Source organism: Xiphophorus hellerii, chromosome 13 (genome assembly GCF_003331165.1).
Source record: "Xiphophorus hellerii strain 12219 chromosome 13, Xiphophorus_hellerii-4.1, whole genome shotgun sequence".
Lineage (NCBI taxonomy): Eukaryota > Metazoa > Chordata > Actinopteri > Cyprinodontiformes > Poeciliidae > Xiphophorus > Xiphophorus hellerii.
Genome location: NC_045684.1, coordinates 22950861 through 22972499, shown reverse-complemented (window position 1 = coordinate 22972499; position 21639 = coordinate 22950861). Strand labels below are relative to the sequence as shown.

At 40.5% G+C, this 21639-nt stretch overlaps 1 protein-coding gene across 2 annotated transcripts; it reads right to left on the bottom strand.

Moving 5' to 3' along the window:
• Positions 1-1966: 1966 nt before the first annotated feature.
• On the bottom strand, positions 1967-20021 carry LOC116730708 (SH3 domain-binding protein 5-like). Of its 2 annotated transcripts, XM_032580113.1 has the most exons (10): positions 19832-20021; positions 19640-19730; positions 19351-19413; positions 12732-12860; positions 6913-7077; positions 6670-6800; positions 6348-6390; positions 5004-5220; positions 4528-4881; positions 1967-3050 (listed from the first exon to the last, which is right to left on the bottom strand). In XM_032580113.1, exons 2-10 carry the CDS (start codon positions 19715-19717, stop codon positions 2878-2880), a joined length of 1353 nt encoding a protein of 450 aa, XP_032436004.1. In that variant the 5' UTR covers positions 19718-19730; positions 19832-20021; the 3' UTR covers positions 1967-2877. The 2 variants fall into 2 exon arrangements, with proteins under 2 accessions (XP_032436004.1, XP_032436003.1); XM_032580112.1 differs by having other exon boundaries at positions 19640-20021.
• Between the last annotated feature and the right edge of the window lie 1618 nt (positions 20022-21639).

The window sequence follows — 21639 nt, the reverse complement described above, 5'->3', positions numbered from 1 at the left end:
GATATTGAAACTCTAGATTCTCTGATGTAAGTGAACAGCAGCAGCCTGCAGTCAGGACGGTGTGGCGTTAGACCACGAAAGACGTTATTCTGCGTTTAACTCGGTCAGGTGGGTGTCTGGTCGCCCTGAGTGAAGTCATGAGATGACGGCGTGAACAACTGAGCTGTCAGTGGGACTTACAGCAAGCCATGTTTTATGGAATAGTAACAGAAAACGGTGCAGATAAATGTTCTCTTCAGAGTGGGAGCTCATGTTTGAGTCAGAAAAATCATGAAGTCAAAGAAATCTGTCAGTAAATAACCGTTTGTTTACATTTGCTACTAATTATGGGGTAGTTCAGTGAATGTCACGAGAGCACTGAAAGTAGTCGGAGTGTAATCTGATGACTCAAACTCCGAGTTCTTACGCAAGGCCTTTCCCCAAAGAAACCAAACCCCAAAGACAAACAGGAACACCTTTTCACTGCCTCTAAATCAGATTAGTGTGTTTAAACACAAAGATCTTCCTCTTAAGGGATCACTTTCTACTGCAACTAGTGCCTTACAGTTTATGAACTCTCATTTTTGCTTTCGGAACTAACAACATGGATTTTCCTGAAAAGCCCAAAGGAAGCAGAATTAATCTAATGTGTCTGAACTTCTATAATTAGGTGTTGATTTGAAATGGAAACATCGATATTTAGAGTTTTCAGTCACTACACTGACACAAGTGTCAAGTCTACCACAATCAGAACTCGGGAGCATGCCTGTTTTCTTGGGTTATGAACATTTGAGTGGAAAAATGGATTTTCTACTTTGTGTCCTAAGGAAACAACAGAAAATAGTGCCTGATAATGAGCTGCAACAGTAAGAAAACATAATTTTGAACATTTCTGTTAACTGCCTAGAAGTGGGGTCCTGACAACATCTTTGGGAACGTCTGATCTACAAAACGTCGTTTCTTATCCATCTAATTTGCAGAATAGCTCAACGTCTGTCGGATTAAATAAAAACCTCCCATTAACATCAATTTACAGGTCTCACTACAATTTGTCAATTAGATTTAGGTTTAGACTTGGACTGGACCGTCCATCCATTTTCTTATAAATTCAGGCCACCTCCATGTCCCACTCAAGAAGAGAATTTGTTGCATCTCCTACATGGCTTTTGAAAAACTTTGAAAACATTCCTTTTTGCCATTCCTCCATAAAGACCAGATTTGTGAAGTTCACAATTAATCGTTGTCCGGTCATCGTATTGTCCCACCTGAGCTCCTCTAGGCTGGTGGTTGTCCTCCTTTCCAGCCTGTGAGTGTAGCTGGATGACCCCGTCTCTCTAGGCTTTTCTCACTTTCAGATGACAGGAGTAAACAAAGCTTCTTGAGACGTCCAAACGGTGGGATGTAGCTCCCCCAACCATGTCAGAAGTTTCTCTGACATGACTGGAATGTTCCTTTGTCTATATGAAGTTCCAACTTCACTAATGCTCTGCCTCTGAGGCCTTCGTAGAAAGTTAAACTACTAGGCGACGACTTCTGTTTTACAATAGGGGACTTCTGGAGGCAATTGGTTGCGTTGGATTTTACTTAGAGGCAAGACGCATACCAGTTATTTCCTTCTGTTATCATTTGCTCACAACTCTGTTATTCGGCACTGTGTTTGTCTGTTCCATAAAATCCCATGAATATACAGAAGCTTGTGTGTGTGATGAGAGAAAATGTGGAGATGTATTTTTTGCCTTAAAATATTATGAAGAAGTGGGAAACACCACAACATACATAATACAATTGAACTTTGTCTTAAATTAGGGAAAAAAATCAAAATGAAGAGTAATGTAGCCCTCGGTCATTGATTGAGCTGTTAGAACTGTGGATTTTAAAGTGAAACGTGACATGAAGATAAAAAAAATAGACATGCTTTGTATGAAATGATAAAGGTCAGTAATTCTTGACCTTTACAGAAATGCTGCAGAAGAACAATTTCCACTCATTGAAAAGTTACACGAATCCCAAGTTTAATGCTTATCTTGTGCTAAACAATTACAACAGTAACCACAAAACATGTTTCATATACAAGAATACATGAGTATAAATATAGAATATCTCTAACACGGGGTAATAGCTGAACAACTGTCCAAAACACACAACACACACAGTCAAAACAACAACAAACTAAATCATCCACTCAGCGACACAGAAACCTCAGAATCCTCTCTGAACTTTTCACTCAGTAACACATTCACTCACTCTTTCACAAGTCCCAATGGAAGACTGTTTATGTAGCTAAATGCTAAGTCTATGTAGCTAAAGCTGAAAGTCTCTTTAGTGCTCAGAGTTTCTTCCAGTTGCTTCCCTCACATCGCTCCAAAAAAATCGACACCATACACTTTTCAACATCGAGACCGAAAAATAAATGGCGGCTCGATTCTGTCCCGTCCGTATCCTCAGGTGGTACAATGCCGATCTCTGGTTACAGTAAGGATTAGGTTGGACACGTCACTGCATAGCGTTAGAACATCTAAAAGGAAATCTACATCTCCGTGTTATGGCACGCAAGCCTAGAATGGAGGTCTCTTTGCGAACGTGGAGCAAAGAAAGTCAATCCAACAGGAAACCGTAGGAGTTTCAGGTAGAAACCTTTAATGCCCTTTGATAATACCAGCACTAACACTACAGAAATCCACTCGCTGTCCGATGTCCTCCACCCGCTGATGTTTATCATGTCCACACGGCTTCAGAAAATCCTCGAAGAGGGTATAACGATGGTAAAGACACCATCAACACTGATGTGTACACAACACTGAGACGGGGAGTCATGCAGGAGAGCAGCTTCAGCTCTCGCTGTCTCTTTCAGTCCCACTTCAGCGTCCCGCTCTGTCGGTGAGTCCCGAGTTAAGATCATTAGACGCCGTTCAAGAGCAGAACAGAGGCGGCGGAGCTGGGGGAGGTAAGTTCAGGGTTGATGTAATGGGGATCTTCCTCGTCCTCGGACTCGCCGGGGTTTCGGGAGGCGGTCAAGGCGAGCTTCCTGAGGCCGCCCTCTAAAGAGGCCTCGGCTCCCTCCGCCCTGTCGCCTGCAACGCAGAGGGAAGAGGAAAAACTGGTTCAAAATTTACCTGCTGGAGGCGGGGAAGGCCAACTGTCTACAGAGGACTGTTCACAGCCACTGAATGTTTATTTTTAATTTTGTGTGTGATAGACCAACACGAAGCAGCACAGAATCACTAAGTGGAAGTAAACTGATGCGTGGTTTTCCAAATAAATAAAAAAAGCATTTCAGTCTTTGCAGGGGCTTTGTAAGGAAATATGTTTTCAAAACATATAAATCCAGTCATTTCAAGCCAAAAAGCAGTTTGTTTAACCCTCCCATGGTCTTAAGAGATGGGGTGAATTGGACCCTGCAAGATTTTTACTCTGTGCGCAGTCCGATAGGGTCGCACTAACCCCGCGTGCGCTTTTTGTAGTGTGTGTGGTTTTGGGATCTGACGGTCTGACCCCACTCCGTGACTATTACATCTGCATTCGAAATCCTGAGAATTGCAATAAGACCGGGGGGGAGTTAAGGTTAAGGTTGGATTTTAGACCTGGTGCAGAAAAATCTGCTTTCTAGAAAACGAGTATCTGACTCAAAACTTAGGAAAATTAGTGTTGACATCTGACTCTCTTTCCAGTGCAGTTTTATTTTGATAATTTATGCACAATATGTTTGCTGCATTACATTCCAAGCAAACTGTTTATCTGGTTCTGCCTATGCCAGTTACCGTTGCAGTACTCCTTACAGCATACTCGACAGCAATCTTTGGTTACATATCGGCGTAAGCCAGCTAGCGGTATTCAGCTATTCTGAGGTTCTAAGATGTTTCATAATCCTTAAACTTTGCCATCAGGCCTTTACTAAAGTTTAAATTCTTTTTCATGAGGTATCATAAAGTTCCAGGGTTTTTTCTGGCTGTTTGGACAATAGTGGTTTCCTCTACTGCATCCGTTTCTGCAAACCGCTGCTAAGCTAGCAGAGAGAAAAAGCTACCGCTGTTACCAAAGAGGAAGAGAAGTAGTTGATGCCAACCACCTTGCTTAGCTAGCCGTGAGAGGCTGCCTCCATTCCCCAGAATGCTGTGCAGTTCTGGATCGTAGTTCAGTGAAACGATTAATATTCTATCAGACGTATTTTCTATTGATATAAGTCACGTTTCTATTGCGGCCGTTATTGTTGTTGTTTTGTTGCCCGGCCCTAACTGGCATATGGCATTTCACATTTCTGACACAGGAAAGCACATTCCTAAAACCAGTCCCCTCCCCCACCTGTTGCTTTGAGAAATCATAGATATTTTTTTCACCACAAAAAGAAATTGTAACATTTTAAATTCATATGACACCGGAAAGCATATTCATGAGTGCAGTACTAATGACTTTCAGTCTCTATACTGAAGGTGTGTAAATGGGAAATACCCAGTAAAAGATAGAAACATGAAGATAGAAAAGATAGAAAAATGATTTCCCATATTTAACGACCTACTGTAATATTTCGTGTGCTGTTATTCTACTACACACCTCTCTCCTGATCGCAGTCTGGGGAGGAAGCTCCACTGCACTGACTGCGAGGGCCCAGGACAGGTGAGACATGACCGGAACTGCACATCAGGTCTGGGCCGTGAGAGGCGCAGAGGGCCTCTGACTCCAGACCTTCAGGACAAGACGAGGAGGAGGAGGAAGAAGCGGCGAGGAAGGAGAAAGGAGGGTAGCCGGACGAGCGGGGCATGCTCATGGGAGTGGAGGCAGAGGTGGAGGGATGGGAGTACGAAGAAGAAGGTGAGGAGGGCGTCGTTCGGCACGAGGAGGTAGTGTGGGTGTCTTCCTCCTCCTCTGAGCTGCGACTGCTCTCTTCATCAACTGAAACTGACACCACTGAAATAAATACGCACACACACACACACCATTAAACATGCAGGCCACGAAGGTGCACCAACAAAAAACACAAACGTGGATTGACAAAGAGGGGCGAAAGAGGGACATTTTCAAACACTTACTAGACAGGCCGTCTGACTCCATCTTGAAGTTGGCGATGTCGTCGTGACCTTCGTCGACCTCGGCGCCCACGCCTCGCTCCCTGGTTCCCATGGCGTGGGAGCGCCGGTGCGCGTGGATTTCCTCCGAGATGCTCTCCAGGCTGCGTAGCGCTGCGCGGTACTCGGACTTGGCGACCACGAGCTTGGCCTGACGGTCGTCAACATGCTGCTTCAGTTGCTGTGACAAACCCAGAATCAAACATCAGGCAAAAAACTGGAGTCAAGTTTATTAGTATAGCACATTTCAGTAACAAGGCAGTTCAGAGTGCTTTACACGGTAAAGACATAAGAGTGACCAATTATAACAGAAGCAATACACATTCAATTTCGCCAAATGCCATCATCAAAATGAACAAACAAATGTACATTAAATATATTCATGAATGTTCCAGTTGTTATTAATCAAAGGACACTCTAAACACATGATTTCATTTACAGGAACTCAGTGTTTTGGCAGTTTTCTGAAGTTTGTTCTACATTAGTGGAGCATTATAAATAAATGCTGCTTCTTTTAGACATTCAGTGATTTATAAACTAGCAACAGTATTTTAAAGTCTATTCTCTGAGCTATGGGGAGCCAGTGTAGGGACGTTAAAACTGGTGTGTTGTTTTCTATCTTCCTGGTTTTAGTGAGAACGCGAGCAGCAGCGTTCTGGATGAGCTGCAGCTGAAGGGTTGATTTTTTTTTTAGGCAGGCCTGTGAAGATACTGTTGCAGTAATCAATGCGGCTAAAGACAAACGCATGAATGAGTTTCTACAGATCCTGCTGAGACATTAGTCCTCTAATCCTGGAAATGTTCTTTAGGTGATAGAAAGCCGACTTTGTAACTGTCTTTATGTGGCTCTAAAGGCTCAAGTTTGAGTTGCAATGGTATACATGAGACACACTTTGCTATGCTTTGACAGAGTGTGGTTTTAACTAGTGGTGGCCCACTCCCCTCCCCTACCTGTTGCTTTGAGATTTCATAGGGATTTTTTCCCACATAAATAAAACAAACAAAAAAAACAAAGCTATTTAGACATTTTTGTGGGACCAAACAACTCATTATTGCTTATGGTGCGAATGAGACTTGGTGAAATAAACAGCTTTCTGCAGGATTTTCACACTACCAGAGGTACTTTAAAAATAACTGACATTCTGGATGTCAGGTAACTAAATTAGTGTAGTTAATTTAGAACCATAACTAAATTAAGAAAGTACGTAAATATAATAAATACATTTCTAATACATAACAATGTTGTGATAGTTCACAGTTGGATGTTTAGAAGTTCAGCTAAAATCTACAAGCTTTCTATATACATACCTCAAGCTGTAGATAATATTTAGCTTTCAGTTCAAAGTACGGTCTGCAAAGGAAGAAAAAGAGAGACAAGGTTGAGAGGGGGGAAAAAACTGTCAGAAGAAAAAAAAAACAGTCTTCTGTTAAAAAGTCACATTCCTTGTCTCTCAAAAAGGGAGCACAACCCAGAGCTGTCCAATCAACACATGGAACATCTGGAGTGCATCAGGTGACGCTTAAAGAGCTCTCTATTTTTCAGCGCGCTTGCATAACACTAAAGAGGCCCAAAGAGGGGCAGTGAAACCTGTGAGCGTCATTTCCAGCCAATCAGAATGGAAGCGCTGACCTGGATTTGTTTATGGAGCGCTTCAGCTTCTTCTCGATCTGCTTCATGTGGCCGATGCTGGAGTTGTAGTTGACTGCTGTCTTTTTGTGTTCGGCTTCGCTCCGCGTTCTCGCTTGCTCCGCCTCCATCACCTGAAAGCCAAATCCGGACAGAGAGTACGCCGGAACTGTTAATAGACGCCGTGGTTTAGCAGGATGTTAGGATGGACCCTCTTTGCGGGTGAGTCGACCCGGGCGTACTTACTCTCTGGGTGGCGTGGTTGAGCATTTCCTGCCAGGCGGAGTCAAACTGACGGGTGTCCTCCTCCAGAAGCTTCTCCTCAGCCAGGGCGATGGTCTCCTTCGCTGCCCGCAGGATCTCCACCGCCCGCTGGAATTCTTGGGTGGCTTTTTGGGCTTCGACCTGGGCCTGTGGCGCCAAAACAGGAAGTCACGGTTACGACTCACTGGAAACAAGGAGTCCCACTCAGAGACGTGTACAGATAGACTTTTTTCCTGTGGACCAAAAAAAGTGTGCCCTTCTGAAGTTTTTTTTTTTTTCACAGCGTATAATGTGTTTATTGCTTATGCCTATTGCAATAAGCAATAAATCAATTAATTGCATAATAAACTAAAGTGGGCTCAATAATTTTTATTTGCATGATTTATTGCCTTTTTCTTTTCTCTCTTTCTACCAAAACACTTGATGAGAAAAGTTTTCAGTCTGTGTACACCACTGGTCCCTCTCAGTGACACTATTCAGCTTAGACCTGCACATATTTTAGCAAGAGAGCTGTAGTTTCAACTTAAAGATAGATTAGAATCTCATATAAAGAATACTTCTTACATTATTATTATTATTATTTAGCGTTTCATGGTGGTCTAATGAGCAATTTTTATGGTGAAGTACTGTTTTACGAAGAGGTTTTAGGTACTGCAGAGCAGTTGTATAGTGCATATGAACATTTCCACATGTTGTCATGTTACTTCATTATTTTTAGGTGAGTACGACAGATGGCATCGTAGAAAAAGGTGCTATTACAAAGTAGGGGTCGGCGATACTTACTTAAAGTTTTATCACAATATTTTATAGTGTTATTGTGATAATGATAAAACTGACAATAAGAATTATTTATTACTAATTTTTTAGGTAACTTTAAATGACTGAATGGCACAGCAATCCCAGCTCCACAAACACAACTACTACTCTTGAAAAACAATGCAATATGCTTCCTTTGGACAACAGTCTCATAAAAAATATGATTTGTATCACTAAATTGCTCTCTGTAGCTACATTTAATTATATTTTGTAATTTATTGATACACTCAATGAAAAAACAGTGGAAACAAATAGTAAAGTTAACCATCCAAACAATAGAGACAGTTTGAGGTGATTTAAAACACTACCTGAAATATAGCGTGAGAACGGTAAATCAAAATTCTTATGATAATGAATTTATTGCAATAAATGATAAACGATGCAATACGATACGATAAGTGCCCACCCTACAACAAGGCATTAAATCCACAGTGGATGAATACGAACGCATCCCACGTTTGTGCATTAAAAAAATAAAGAATTTAAAGCCAAATATGTATATTTTTCTTCCACTAAAAACTACACTCTGCTTTCTGTTAGTCTATCAAATAAAATCCTGATAACATACATTCAAGTTTACATTAAAGGAGACCAAATGTGAAGCAGTACAGCCTGCGCTGTCTGCTGCTCATAAAACTTCTTTTAGTTGGTCGGATATAAACAGACCCAGGGAAAAAAAAGCTACTTTAATCGTTTTTAGCATGCTGGGAACCACTTCTGAGGAAAAACACGCTCCACAATGTTTACAGGAATCCAGCTCATTCCCATCACTTTCCCTGACCCAAACTGCTGCATAGACTCCGTACTGCAAAGTTACTCTTGGTATGCATAAAAAAAAACCCCAAATAGCAGGTTGTTACAAGTTTGTAAGTGACATTGAGATATGAAAATGTTTCTCCATATAGAGTATTCTTCTTCTGCTCCTGTGGGCATGTTTGTCATTTCTATGCATGCTTTGAAGGATCCGTGGAGGATTTTTTTTGACAGCCAAGGAGAAACTAAGAGGATTTACCACAGTGTACCACGGCACACACACTCATTCAGAAAGACAAGCGTGCCTTGATCCAGCAGACAAACAGACACTTTGTCTCTGAGGGGCTCTGACATGCTGTCAGTGGCCTCTGCTTGCCCACTGCCACAGTCAATAGGGAGATTATCGCCAAGCCCCCCACCCCCAGTACATATCTGGACCCACTCACGTCAGATGAATAAGCTAAAGGTCATTGTGATTCTGTTACGGAAACTATTGGATTAGATGACTTTGCATGAGGTAAAAATAATTTTTGCAAAGTTGTGCGTTTAAAATCTAACGGTGAAGATGGAAAAATGACAAAAGTGAGTTGGCAGCGATTTCAGAACATTCAGGAAAGGTTCCTCTTTGCAGCATGGGTGTTTACTTTTCCTATCATGCACTACTTTCGAACTTATTACTTTGGTGTGAAATAACAGTACAGACCAAACTAAATTGAAAATGGAGGTAAAGCTGGAATGCAAAACCTGGAAACAAGAGACACCGTGACAGCATCTCAGTCAATTTCAAGATTATTATTGCAGCTGTAACTACAGACTTATGATAGTAGACAATAGATTTTATTTCAAATATTAAGATGTCGTATTCAGCAGTTTACCAAAAATAAGAATAAGGAATATGTAACAAAGTGATCAAATACATACATACATACATACATACATACATACAGTGTATAGGAGAAGCAACAGAACAAAGGTATGGTGAGTACTCATTATTATTGTATTATTTATGTTTGAAATTATTTCATTATAAATTGTAAACATTTTCCTCAAGACTAGCTTGAGTGCTATTAGTCTGTAATAAATAAAGGCATTTAATAAATAAAGGCCGTCCAAGCAGGTCTGGTAAGCTTCCAGAACCATCTCCTACTTAGACTTCGCCATCATGTTGTTACCAGAGGCACAACGCCGTAAGGTAAAAACTTACGGAGAACAGCTTAGGAACAAGAAGATTAGCATAGAAACCACTGCCAAGGACATACTGAAATTCTTCAGGAAGAAGGAGGGGCAGCAGAAGATCAGTGCAAAGTTATATTTCCTAAAGAGTATTTTTGCTTGTTTCTTACATATGGAAAATCATTTGTTTAGATCAGAAAAGGTAAAAGCTTCCGCGACCCTTGTGTTGTGCAAACAGAGAAGCATCCAGATACATGGGTGGGGTTGCTTCTCATTAAAGTGAGTTGACTGACTAACTATTCTACCCAAGGAGACCTTTGTAAAAAAAAAACAGGGGATAGTGTTACATGGGACTTAAAATGCAGTGAAATGTGGTGAAGGAAGAAAACTAAATTGGGAATAGGACACAAAAATAATTACATGTACCACATGCTGGTTTTATTTATTATGAAAAAAGATAAAAGCTGGCACCTTTTTAAATTAATAATAATTATTATGAGAAATGCAGCTACAAAAAGGAATCCTTTGCCTTTTCCTCTCTGCATGACCCATTTCCCAGGGTGTAAAAGAGGACAACAGACGGAGGATGATGGATATTTGATGAGGTGAAACTGCGTGGCACAAACAGAAGATGAACTAAGACTCTGAAGCTCTGTCCATCATTGCTGTTTTTATGTCAAAGTGAAGATCAAAGCTAAGACAAATTTTTTCTCAGACAAAATTGGTGTCTTTTCCTTGCTGCCACAGAAACAACCCAGGCTGTGGTCTATGACCAAACTTGCTAAATATGTGCTTCCTCCCTTCTTTGCTCTTGCAAAAAGAAGTAAACATGGACACCCTCCATCCCATAATGTGCAAAAATTTCGGTCTCTAATTGAGCAAAGCTGGTAGAGACATACGTACTTCAGAAGTTAGTGTGAGAGATGGTTCCACGTGGTTCTGACTCAATGGGCTGCAAATGCATACCACATTCTACCCTTATACTTAAAGAAATTGGGAAAACAATTTATCTTTCACTTCAAAATTATGTTGTGCTAGGAAGACAAAATCTGATGGAACATGATGAATCAGTTATTGAAATAATCATGAACTAATATAGTAATTTATTTATTGCTAACTGGAGAAGACAAACTCAAAAAAAGACCATTTGATGAAAGAATATATACTCAGAGCAGTAATTCAGCCAAAACTGAACTAAAATATATATGTTTTGCATTTAAGATAAAAAAAAAAAACTTTGTCTGGAAATACATTCCACCCAGAAGAAAAAGCACTGCCTTAACTTTCCGTAAAAATAATTTACATTTATTTTCTTATTTAAAAAAGGAATTGAATTATTTATTTGCATTTTTATGTATTTCTAATATTCTAATATTGTATAAAATAAGTTTGAGGTTAAACAAAAAATCTGAAGAATGTGGACATTTTTTCCCAGATTAAACAATTAATCATCAGAATAATTGACAGACTAATCAATTACTAAAATAACCATTATGTACTACTTTGTGTTTATTTTCTTTAATAAAATAAGTTTATGGTTGATAAAACATGAACTCAATTTACCTTGAGTTAAAGGTAAATTTGCTTCAACCTTTGTTAGGATTTCATAATAAAATTAATATTTGGTGCTTTTCAAAAGAACGCTACATATTTCCTCTGTAAAACCAACACATTGTAACCTCGTGACATTTTTCCATGATCACTCATCCCACCCTACATGCTTCTCATGTCTGGTGTGTCACTCTCCAGCTGATTCATTTCAGGTTTTTTTTCCATCTAGTCTAGCACCTCCAGATGTGTGTCCTGTTTGTTGCTTCCAATAGAGTCTGGGGACAAAGGGTGGGTTTGGCACAAGTGGATGAAGGTGGATGAGGGTTGCAAGTGAGGGCAGAGACATTCGCGCTGACAGCCAGTGAGACTGAGGAGAATGCTGGGTGAAAAGGACAAAAGATAGAGCGGACCGGGCAAATTCCTGCACTCTCCCCCTCAGCCTCAGTCTGCTGGAATGTAAGGGGGTTAACATGGGGAGGATGAGATTGGCAGATGAAAGGGGGTCGGGGAACCACTGTTGACATTTCTTTTGCTGTAGGGTCAGTGAGGACATATCTGAATCCTTTGGAAATAGGTCATACATTAAATATTAATCCATAAATCGTGCCCACACAATTTTTCTGTTTGACCTCAGGCCTTTATTGGCTTTGGTCTATTTACCAGCTACATTTATACCTAACCCAAACATTAACCCTAAGAATAGGGGTCAGCTGAATTAAGATCTGGCTTTGGTCCCCATAAACCCCATTGGTCTTCTTTTGTACCAGCAAGGTCCTACTAAATCCTAAAAACAAGTACACATACAGACACACATATATATACTTAAACGCCTAAAGATGGATTTTGTCACGTGAGTACGAGTCCCATCACCATTCAAATCCTCCCTGTTTATCCCTCACGTGCTGACATCAGAACTAATGCTGCTCACATCAGTATTATCTCATTACCTTACAAACAGACACAAGCAAGGACACACACACACCAAAATCCTCAAATCTATTTCAGCACAGCTATGACACACAAATGTCAGCCGTCTGAAGTCTGACTCAGAAGATCCCAATTCCTTGGCCAAGACATGGAGGCGATGGATTTCACAATTCCTTATTGTATCCAATCAGACTGAAGCATCAACATTAGCTTTAAAGATTAGCTGGTAAAGTATTCTGCAAACGAGAAAAGCAAAGTTTGGGTTTTAAACCACACAGGAAGTTGTTCTACCCACCTGCAGCAGTGCAGGAAGCACTAAAAAAACTATAAAAGAAAATGAGCAAGAACATGAAATTTGTTGCAAGTCTATCAGTAGTTTGTAAATGTATACTTATGCTAAGTTAGCTCAAGGAAGCAAAAATAGCCCTCGTGTGATGGCTCCCTTTAAGTAGATATAAGTAGAGTGCTTTAAACTTGTCAGTAATCCTCAGTAAACTCGCCGTTGGTGTCTGTCAGCTTCAGAGTCAATCCAGCTTGACTGTACTCTGTGTGTGTGCATGTGGGGGTGTGTGTACGTGTACCCGTCTTGCCACTTTGCGGGCCTCCCAGTAAGGTTTGGAGTCGTCCACAGCCCGTCCGATTTTCTTCAACACTTCGTCCAGCTTCACTGTCGCTTCCACCAGCACCGCTCGGAACCTCTGGCGGAAGTCCTGCACATGTGATGACATAAAGAAGGCAGCATATATAAGCTTATCAAATCCTGCATGGTAAACATTGTTTGTTGAGTGGTCAGGTACTTTTTAATTATAACCAGAAACCAGGCAAGGGTCACCTTTGAGGTCATGATTGAAGTTGGCCTCTGTTGTGCCTTTTTATAAATCAAGATTTCATTGCTCTATTAACAAACGCACAACTCCAACTCAGAAAATGTTCCAATGTTTCCATTATGCTATTCCAGGTCCTTTATCTCCAAGACATTTAATTATCGTAAATCTCTCCTGGGCTGTTTGTCGTGTGCATTTAAACTACCAGCACTAAGTGTGTTTTTACTTATGCGGATGCTGAAAATGTTTTATTTAAAACCCCAAAATATCACTTGATTAGAGAAATATGTGCCTACACATATATCTAAAATCACAAGTCTGTTACTTAAAATCTATTAGTTACAAGTAGCATAAAACATGAAATATAGAAGAGTCTAAACAGTGAAAGGATGCTGAAAATCATCTTCCAAAGAGAAGTGAGTCGCACCCAAGTGACTAATTTGATGACATCTGGGGGTCCCTTCTGATCAGGTTTTCAACGTTAGCCCCACTTTCTGATTATAGCTGCACAATAAATGTGGCAGGCCATTGTGAGGTTACAGATCATGTTGCTGGGATTGCTGAATCAAAAGGGAGTAGCTTACAATTGTCACCTTTCCTCTGCAGGGGATCTTCGCTATGGGATCTCCCCAGGGCTGAGCTTTGCATCACTTACCCTTTAAGTGTTGCCCAATAAGATTCAATGCCATGACTACGAGCAAAGGTATTGTGCAACATCAATAGTCAGTAATTATCTTCATCAGATTTTGCAATTTTTAAGATTGGATGAACATGGACTATGATGTGTAAACTGTTTGCTAAGTGGTAATATGAGGTAATATGAGATTCCAGAGCGTTACTCGGGTTCTGCAATCCTGTATTATCCCTTATAACTCATAGTTAGGCCTGTCACAATAAAAAAAACACTGGATGATAAATTGTCTCAGAAATTAATGCTATAAAGAAAAATACTTTTGTTCTTAAGACCATTTTTAAGTCGTATATTGATAATGCAAGTTCGCCCTGTCAAGACATATAAACACTTTGCACTGGACCTGGAAGATATCTTAAATATCCTAAATAAAACATGATGGCCCAAAACAATAAATAAAACATAAATAAACACCACAAACAACCAAGTTCAGCAAACAGTGCATGTTGCTACGATGGCACAGAATTGACTGTTTCCTAGCGTGGCTCCCTAACAACCAGTTGACATGTTGAAATCGTCTGGCGGCTGTTATGGGAACATGGTGACCCCAAATCACTCAGGCCTTGCATGTGGAAAACCTTCGCTAGAGACTACAATATTCACCACAATTTAAAACTTCATAGTGCAAAAATGAAGCCTAGTGTGTAATTTTGCGGAGAGGAGATATAAGAACAGTGCAGGCATCTGGAATCTGCATTTCTGACCGTTTTTAGGTTGCACACTCCAAACCAAAGCTAAAACTCCTTCAGTAATCACAGCCTCTCTGGCAGTCTAGGGTTGTGTCAACATTTTCCTACTTTCTAGATGGTCTCTTGTGCAGAAACACTCATGCTATTTTTTATTGTGACGAATAAAAACCATGACCACAGAGAGAAGAGAGAGTCAGGTTACTGGATTGAGCTGCCTTCATTCATGACCTGTCAGCAATGTGTGTGAAGAATTTTAAAAACTTAATCCTCTGGTATCCTCGGAGCTTCGGTGAGGATAATGCGCGAGTGGAAACCCAAACAAATGCTGTGTATTCGAAGATTTGCATTTTTATGCAATTGAAAGGTAATTTACTACCTGTTTGCATATCAGTGTTTGTGTGTGTGTGCGTGTGTGAGATGCCGCCTCTGGTGGCCTGGGGAGGCTGTAATTTGGAGAAGCCGGGCATAAAAAGGCAACACCTGCATCCTGTTCATCAAGCTGACCGAGCAGCAAATGAGAGGTTAACGAAGGAAAACGGAGAGGGCGTCGCAGGAAGCGCACTTCCTGTGACATCATAGCACTTCCTGACGAGCCATTCCTGTACTGAGATAATGATGCAGCTTTTGAATCCAGGAGGTAAATCCTGTGTACAGCTGCACATACAGCAAACTTTACAGGTGAAGATCTTAAAAGAAAAGCATTGAAACGAGTTCATATTTTATAAACACCAAATTTCACATTGAGTAATTTAGGGAAATCCAACCTTTAATACACACATTTAATCAGTGAGAAAATCTCGTGTTGAAAAATAAAATCACTGGTGGCATAATTATTGGAACATACAGTATAACAACCATCTATGTATCCATAGTGTGTACCCACATGTATCCCTGCAGGGTTAGGGGAGACCTAGCAGTATGGGAGCAACGATTCCAGTTTTTAAGCTGATCACCGATTTTTAAAAAGCCCGACATGCCAATTCTGATTTTGGCTGTTTGTCTGAAACAAATGTTTTTTGTTTCAGACAAAAAGACTTTTCAGACATTTTTTGTCTGAAAAGTTGTTAAATATAGCGAGAAATTTGCTAAATTGGCAACAGTGCAGTGACTATTGTTAACTGCGCATCAGCAAACATAACATGGTTGGCGGGTCCGTCAGTTAGCCGTCACTCTTGACAGAGAGAAAGGAGACAGCGGTTGATTTTCAGCAGAGGTGGGGACTCGAGTCACATGACTTGGACTCGAGTCAGACTCGAGTCGTTACAATCACGACTTGAGACTTGACTTGAAAAAATGCTCAAAGACTCGGACTTGACTTTGACTTTCATGCCATTGACTTGGGACTTGACTCGACTTGAAGCTGTTTACTTGAAAAGACTTGATATTTTTTACTCAAAGTCTTAAAATTTAAAACACATTATTTATAAAGTGGCGTCATTAATTAATTTCACTCATTCCGTATCAATATGCGCAGACCGTCGCTATGGTTTTCCTCTCTCCTTATGTATGTATGTGTACGTAGCTGCAGCACAACCAATCAAATTAACAGGATTTGGACGTTTAAAAAAACGCGGCAAAGCTACAGAGCTCAGGGAACGAAATACAAAATAACCGCTCAATATGCTTCCGCGAGTAATTTCTTTTGGCTACGTAGGTTATGAACTTTCGACAAAAAAACGAACTGCAACTTGTAAAACATGCAAGAAGAGAATATCGGATGGAGATGCCACGACGTCCAACTTTGTCCGGCATTTGAAGCTTCACAAAGATCGGTAGGTGGCGCTTTTCTTTTGCTGTAAGATAGCTGACTTTAGCTAACTTCGTGTTAGCATGTGTACTCCGGGTTAAATTGGTGATGATTTACCATAAATCCGGTCCTTCAAATGCCTCCACAAATAATGTGCACCGTGTTAGCTCAGGAAGCCGGTGGATAGTGAGCGGGGCTCCGGAACAGAAAGCAGATTCTGGACCTGAACACAGGGAACAGAGTCTCTCTGTCCCATCATGATGATGAGCCGGGTCTAGTATCATCTAAGGATGGTTGGTGTATTTGAAGACATCTACGTTGGGAAATTATATTGACAATATATTGTTTACTGCAGTCAATGCATTAAGTCAACTGTTTTTGACTTAATGCACTGACCGGCGTGACTGTCACATGTCGCACAGAACCCATTTCCAGATTTTTATCATTTGAGACAAATACATATTTTAAAAAGAACAAATGGTCTATTATTTGAATTTTATGTATAATTGCAAATTATAAAAAAAAAAAAAAAAACGACTCGAAATGACTTGAAATTAAAGGTTCCTGACTTGAGACTTGACTCGACTTTTGCCTGTCTTTATTTGAGACTTGACTCGGACTTGAGGACAGAGACTTGAGACTTACTTGAGACTTGCAACACAGTGACTTGGTCACACCTCTGATTTTCAGACCTTTGTACAGGTAGATAAGATCGATATTACATTAAAGTATTGATCAATTGCCGATCTCTCAAAATTAAAGCCGATTTTTCAGTGCACACCTAGCTAGCAGTCAGATTTTTGGACTATGAGACGAATCTAGAGTACCCAGAAAGAACCCATGCTTGCATGAGGAGAACATGCATCCTCCTGGGATTCAAACCCCAGACTTTTTGCTGCAAGGCAACAATAGCTGCGTTTCCACTGACCATGTAATTGTGCAATTTGACATTTTGAAAATAAATTAGGTTTGAAAATAAATTAGATAAACACGGCAATTGTGAAAAATCTCTCGGTTTTCAATAAAGTTTTGATACCAGCATGTGCTGGTTTTCTTGGCAAGATCAAAATTGGTTTATTTCGCAAAAACACGAAGACGTTGACGGCAGGAAGTAGTTGGAGGATTATGGCGCGGAATGTTTTTTAATGACTTATCACGTGAACAAACTTATTCATGTGTGATTCTAATTGTGTTTTGTATTTAATGGAAACACCGCAATTGCAAATTTTTGTTTTTTCCGACATTAGCGGAAAAATGTGGTTGACAAAGCACATTTGTAATGGCAACGCGGCTAGTGTTACCAACTACACCAACATAACATAATAATTTCTATAAATCATATAAGATAGAAGCATTTTCTTCAAGTTATCCGTTTTCTTTTTAAGTTGATCAGAGTGTCTGTTCTCTCTGTTAGTCTTACACAAATACCAGTTTCGTTGGGGTATAAATATAACATTACCCATTTCTCTAAACCATTCTTCAAAGTGAGAGAGAAAAGAGAATATTTACTTTGAATAAGGTAGATTTGTTTTGATCTTCTTAAACAGGAAACGGCTAAGAAAAGCTTATCTTAGTGTCGCTAAGTTTCTATATCAGGTGTAAGATTGTAAGATGACATGGCGGACTCTTTGGGGTTTTTCCTTGAGTAATTCATCAAAACATACGGCCCAGTCGGCAGCAAAGTAGCTCAACAACAACAAAAAAACTAATTCCATAAAGGTTGGATTGTTTTAATTTTTATTCAGCGTGAGGCTACTCTGCTCCAAAAAAAGCTGAATTTATTTTACACATTTCTACCAGGGTTTTTGTATTTATTATCCTTCCTGTAGCACGCACACACACACACAGTTCTACTTGTGGGAGCAAAAAGAGAGCTTTATAACTGTGTCAGAAGCGTCGCACACAGTTTGAGCAAGGATTTAACTTCACTGTCTGATTTTTTTTCCCCCCAAATCCTGTAGATCTACAGCACATTTTCCTTAATCATGTGCTGGCAGTGCAGGGAAGCAGCCTGGCTGTTGAACGTTTAGCCTCAGGATGTTGCTAAATGTCACAGTTGCGAGTCGTCATTCCAAAACATGGGATTCTTGGTGCGTTACAAATGACGAGAGAATCTTTTTTCTCTTTGTATTACAGAACAGGAAACAGAAAGTAAAAAAGGAGGCTAATCCCACCCTCTCTTGATGAGGAACAGAAGAGGCCTACTTTTAGGATAAGAAAACCTGTGGCCTCGCTCTGGAATGTTTAGGTTGTATCTGAACGCAAGCCAGAGCAATGAAAAAAAAAATCCCGTCTACTAACAATCAATCTTTTGAGAGTTTACAGCTTTCTTTCTCTTTAAAAGCATTTCATTTCTGCCTTCACAATCAGGGGAAGGGAGTTGCAGCTCAATAGCGAGAGCAACAACCGGTCTGTAAGTTGCCACAGAGGTGCTATTAAGCAGCTGTTCCATTTTTTTTTTCTATAGAAAGAGGCCAGAATTTTCCATCTTTCTGAGGCTCTTGAACCGTTTTAAAGCCAAAACACTGTTGCTAAGGAAAGCGTCAAGCACCTAGCAACAGCTTTCATGTGATTTTGTCATATTAAAAATCGCAAACTTTTATTTATTTTACTGGGGATTTCTATAATAGACCAACACAACAGTGCATAGTAATAATGTAAAACTGCAAAACTATATGAAAAAAAAAAGCATTTTATTTTTAAAATAAATAAAAAAATTTTATTCAGTGCCTTTTATATGTGAACTAACTGAGTCAAACTGTGTTTGATTTATAAATGCAGCTAAAAGTAGCACTACGCTTGACCCCAAACACACCATTCCCACTGTGAAACACGGTGGTGGCAGAATAGTGATGTGTTTGAACAGGGAAAAGCCCAAGATTCAACAGAAGGTTTCAAATCAATAGCATAAACATGCTGTAACGGCCCAGTCAAAGTCCCGGCCGAAATCTTATTAAGAATCTGCTGGGGGAAAAAAACACAGTATTGACACAGAAGATACATTTTTTTCATGTTTTGAAACCCAGCTGTTGTTTTCCTTCCACTTAACTATACAGGAGGGACGTGGACATACTGGTGTTTTTGGCATTAACGTGACAAAATGATGGGAAGAAAGGATTCAAAACGACCAGAACTGCAACTGAAAAGAAATGCTCCCGTGTTTAAATGAAAACATCTCAAGCTGTTAACCCCTGGCAGGAGAGACCCAGTAGTGATACAGATCATCTTTATTTGATTATATTTTCCTACCTCCAGCTCGCTCTCCAAGCGGTTGATGTCATCCGTGGACTGGTTCAACTTCTCCAGCTCTCCCTGTTTACAGAAAACACGGCGGGGACAAAGAGAGGCAGACCGTTAGATCAGAATGGAGGCGATGCGCAGTGACTTCTGTTTAGTCAAATTACCAACTCTGTGTCCCTGCATTTGACCCCCAAAAAAACACGTTAAAAGAGACACATGGATTCAATGTACTCGAAATAATACACCAATCAATTATTCACAAGACTGTTTCATCAAAACTTTTCCAGACATCTCTCACCTGGATTCTTGGATCTACTTCTTCCTCCTCCTCGGCACACAGAGCATCGTCCTCGCAGATATTCCCGTCGCGCTCCATCCTCGGGGAATATCTACAAAAAAAGGTTTGCGTGTGTGTTTGAAGAAGCGAGGGTCTCCAGCGCAGACAGTGGGGGGGTTGCTGGGCGTCTGGCAGCGGTCCGCCCTGTTTAACCTTCACGCAGAGCGCCCGGCAGCCTGCATCGCTCTCGGCGGGCTCGCAGGGTCTACTGGGCGGACGGGAGGCGAGGTGACCGCGGGGTCCGCAGAGCGCCGCGTCCGGCCGCGGCGACGTCCACAAGCAGCCCGCGAAGGACCATAACTTCGGCTCGCGAACGAACTGCAAAGAAGAAGAAATTTACCTACGCTGATCGATAGGAGTGTTTCCGGTTTGGGACCTTCAAAATAAAAATAAAACTGAAGCGGAAACTTCATTTGTTTTCGAATGAAAACATTTCAAGTTAGAAAGTAAATTTGGAAAAATACTGCCAAATATGGCGGCAATTTTTATTTTTTGGGGGGGGATTTCAGGACATTTTCACTAGATGTCCCATATGTTACTGCTTTAAATTAACTGTCAGCGATTAATTAATTAAAATTATATTACAATAAATTTTAGGGGGGCTTGGTGTGACACCGAAAGATACTTAAACTAGTGTCTTTTGAAAATTATGCTTGACCTACCATTTCAATTCTCTCTATTTCGTAATGTTGCATCTACCGTTGTCAATATATCCCCCAGCATGATGCTGCCGCCACCATGTATTAGGTGTGAGATACTGCATATTTTGGTATTGATTCATTAACAAATAAATACATGACCACTATCACCAACATCAGTACTGATATTGATACCAATACCAACATTTTTTATTATTCAGATTTGAAATATCATCAAACTTCTTACCTTCAGGTGTTTCTGTGGATTTTTCTTTGATATTGTTTCATTTTTATTTTGTCGTGGTTAAAATCTGGGACAGAATTTGGACCGCATTTTAAATGTGTCTACAAAATACTTTAATAACATATTAAGAAGACAAATTTATATATATATATATACACACACACACATATATATATATATATGCATTTTATATATTTTTTTATATAAGCTGCACAGTGGCGCAGTTGGTAGCACTGTTGCTTGCAGCAAGAAGGTCCTGGGTTTGATTCCCGGGGTCTCTCTCCCTGTGTATGCGGGTTCTCTCCGGGTTCTCCGGCTTCCTCCCACAGTCCAAAATCCTCCCTAGGTGTGAGTATGCGTGTGCATGGTAGTGTGTCCTGTGTTGCCCTGCGACAGATTGGCGACCTCCTCACCTCTCGCCTGGAACGTCAGCTGGAGATAGGCACCAGCAGCCCTCCCGAACCCACTAGAGACAAGGGTGTACAGAAAATGATTTGAGAACCAATCAAAACAGATTTCAGAAAATACAAAAATAAAATTACATTTAGCCGCCACAAAGTCTTTGGAAATGGATCTGCATTTGGAGGGTTTGTTCTCTGAAATAACAAGTATGACTAAAGAGTTTCTTTTTCAGTATGAAACCCAGAAAACCTTTACTTTGGTAAAAGCATTGTGATGAGACTGAAATATGTCCAGCTTGTTGGAACTCTGCGACAATACGGACTTTTCGGTTGTTCCTCTCCGCCATCTGGTGGCCAGGACTCCGGGGTGGGACTGGAAGTGTCTGGATTCCTGTAAACAGAGCTTTTTCTCCAGCAGTGGCTCCCAGCATGCTAGATCCCGTTAAAGTGCTTTTGTCTGCATCTGTCTATTTCTAGGAAACTGAGAAATACTGTTTACTGCCAGTGGATAAATATTTAGTGGCGGGCTGCAACCTGTCCAGTCACATAGAAAATCTTTTGTAACACAAGGTACTGCATGATTGTGAAGTGGCCCAACGTAAGTCAAAGTGGATGGAAAGAATCTGCGAACATAAAAATTTCAATTATTGCCACGGATTCTCAGACGATTTAGGTCTG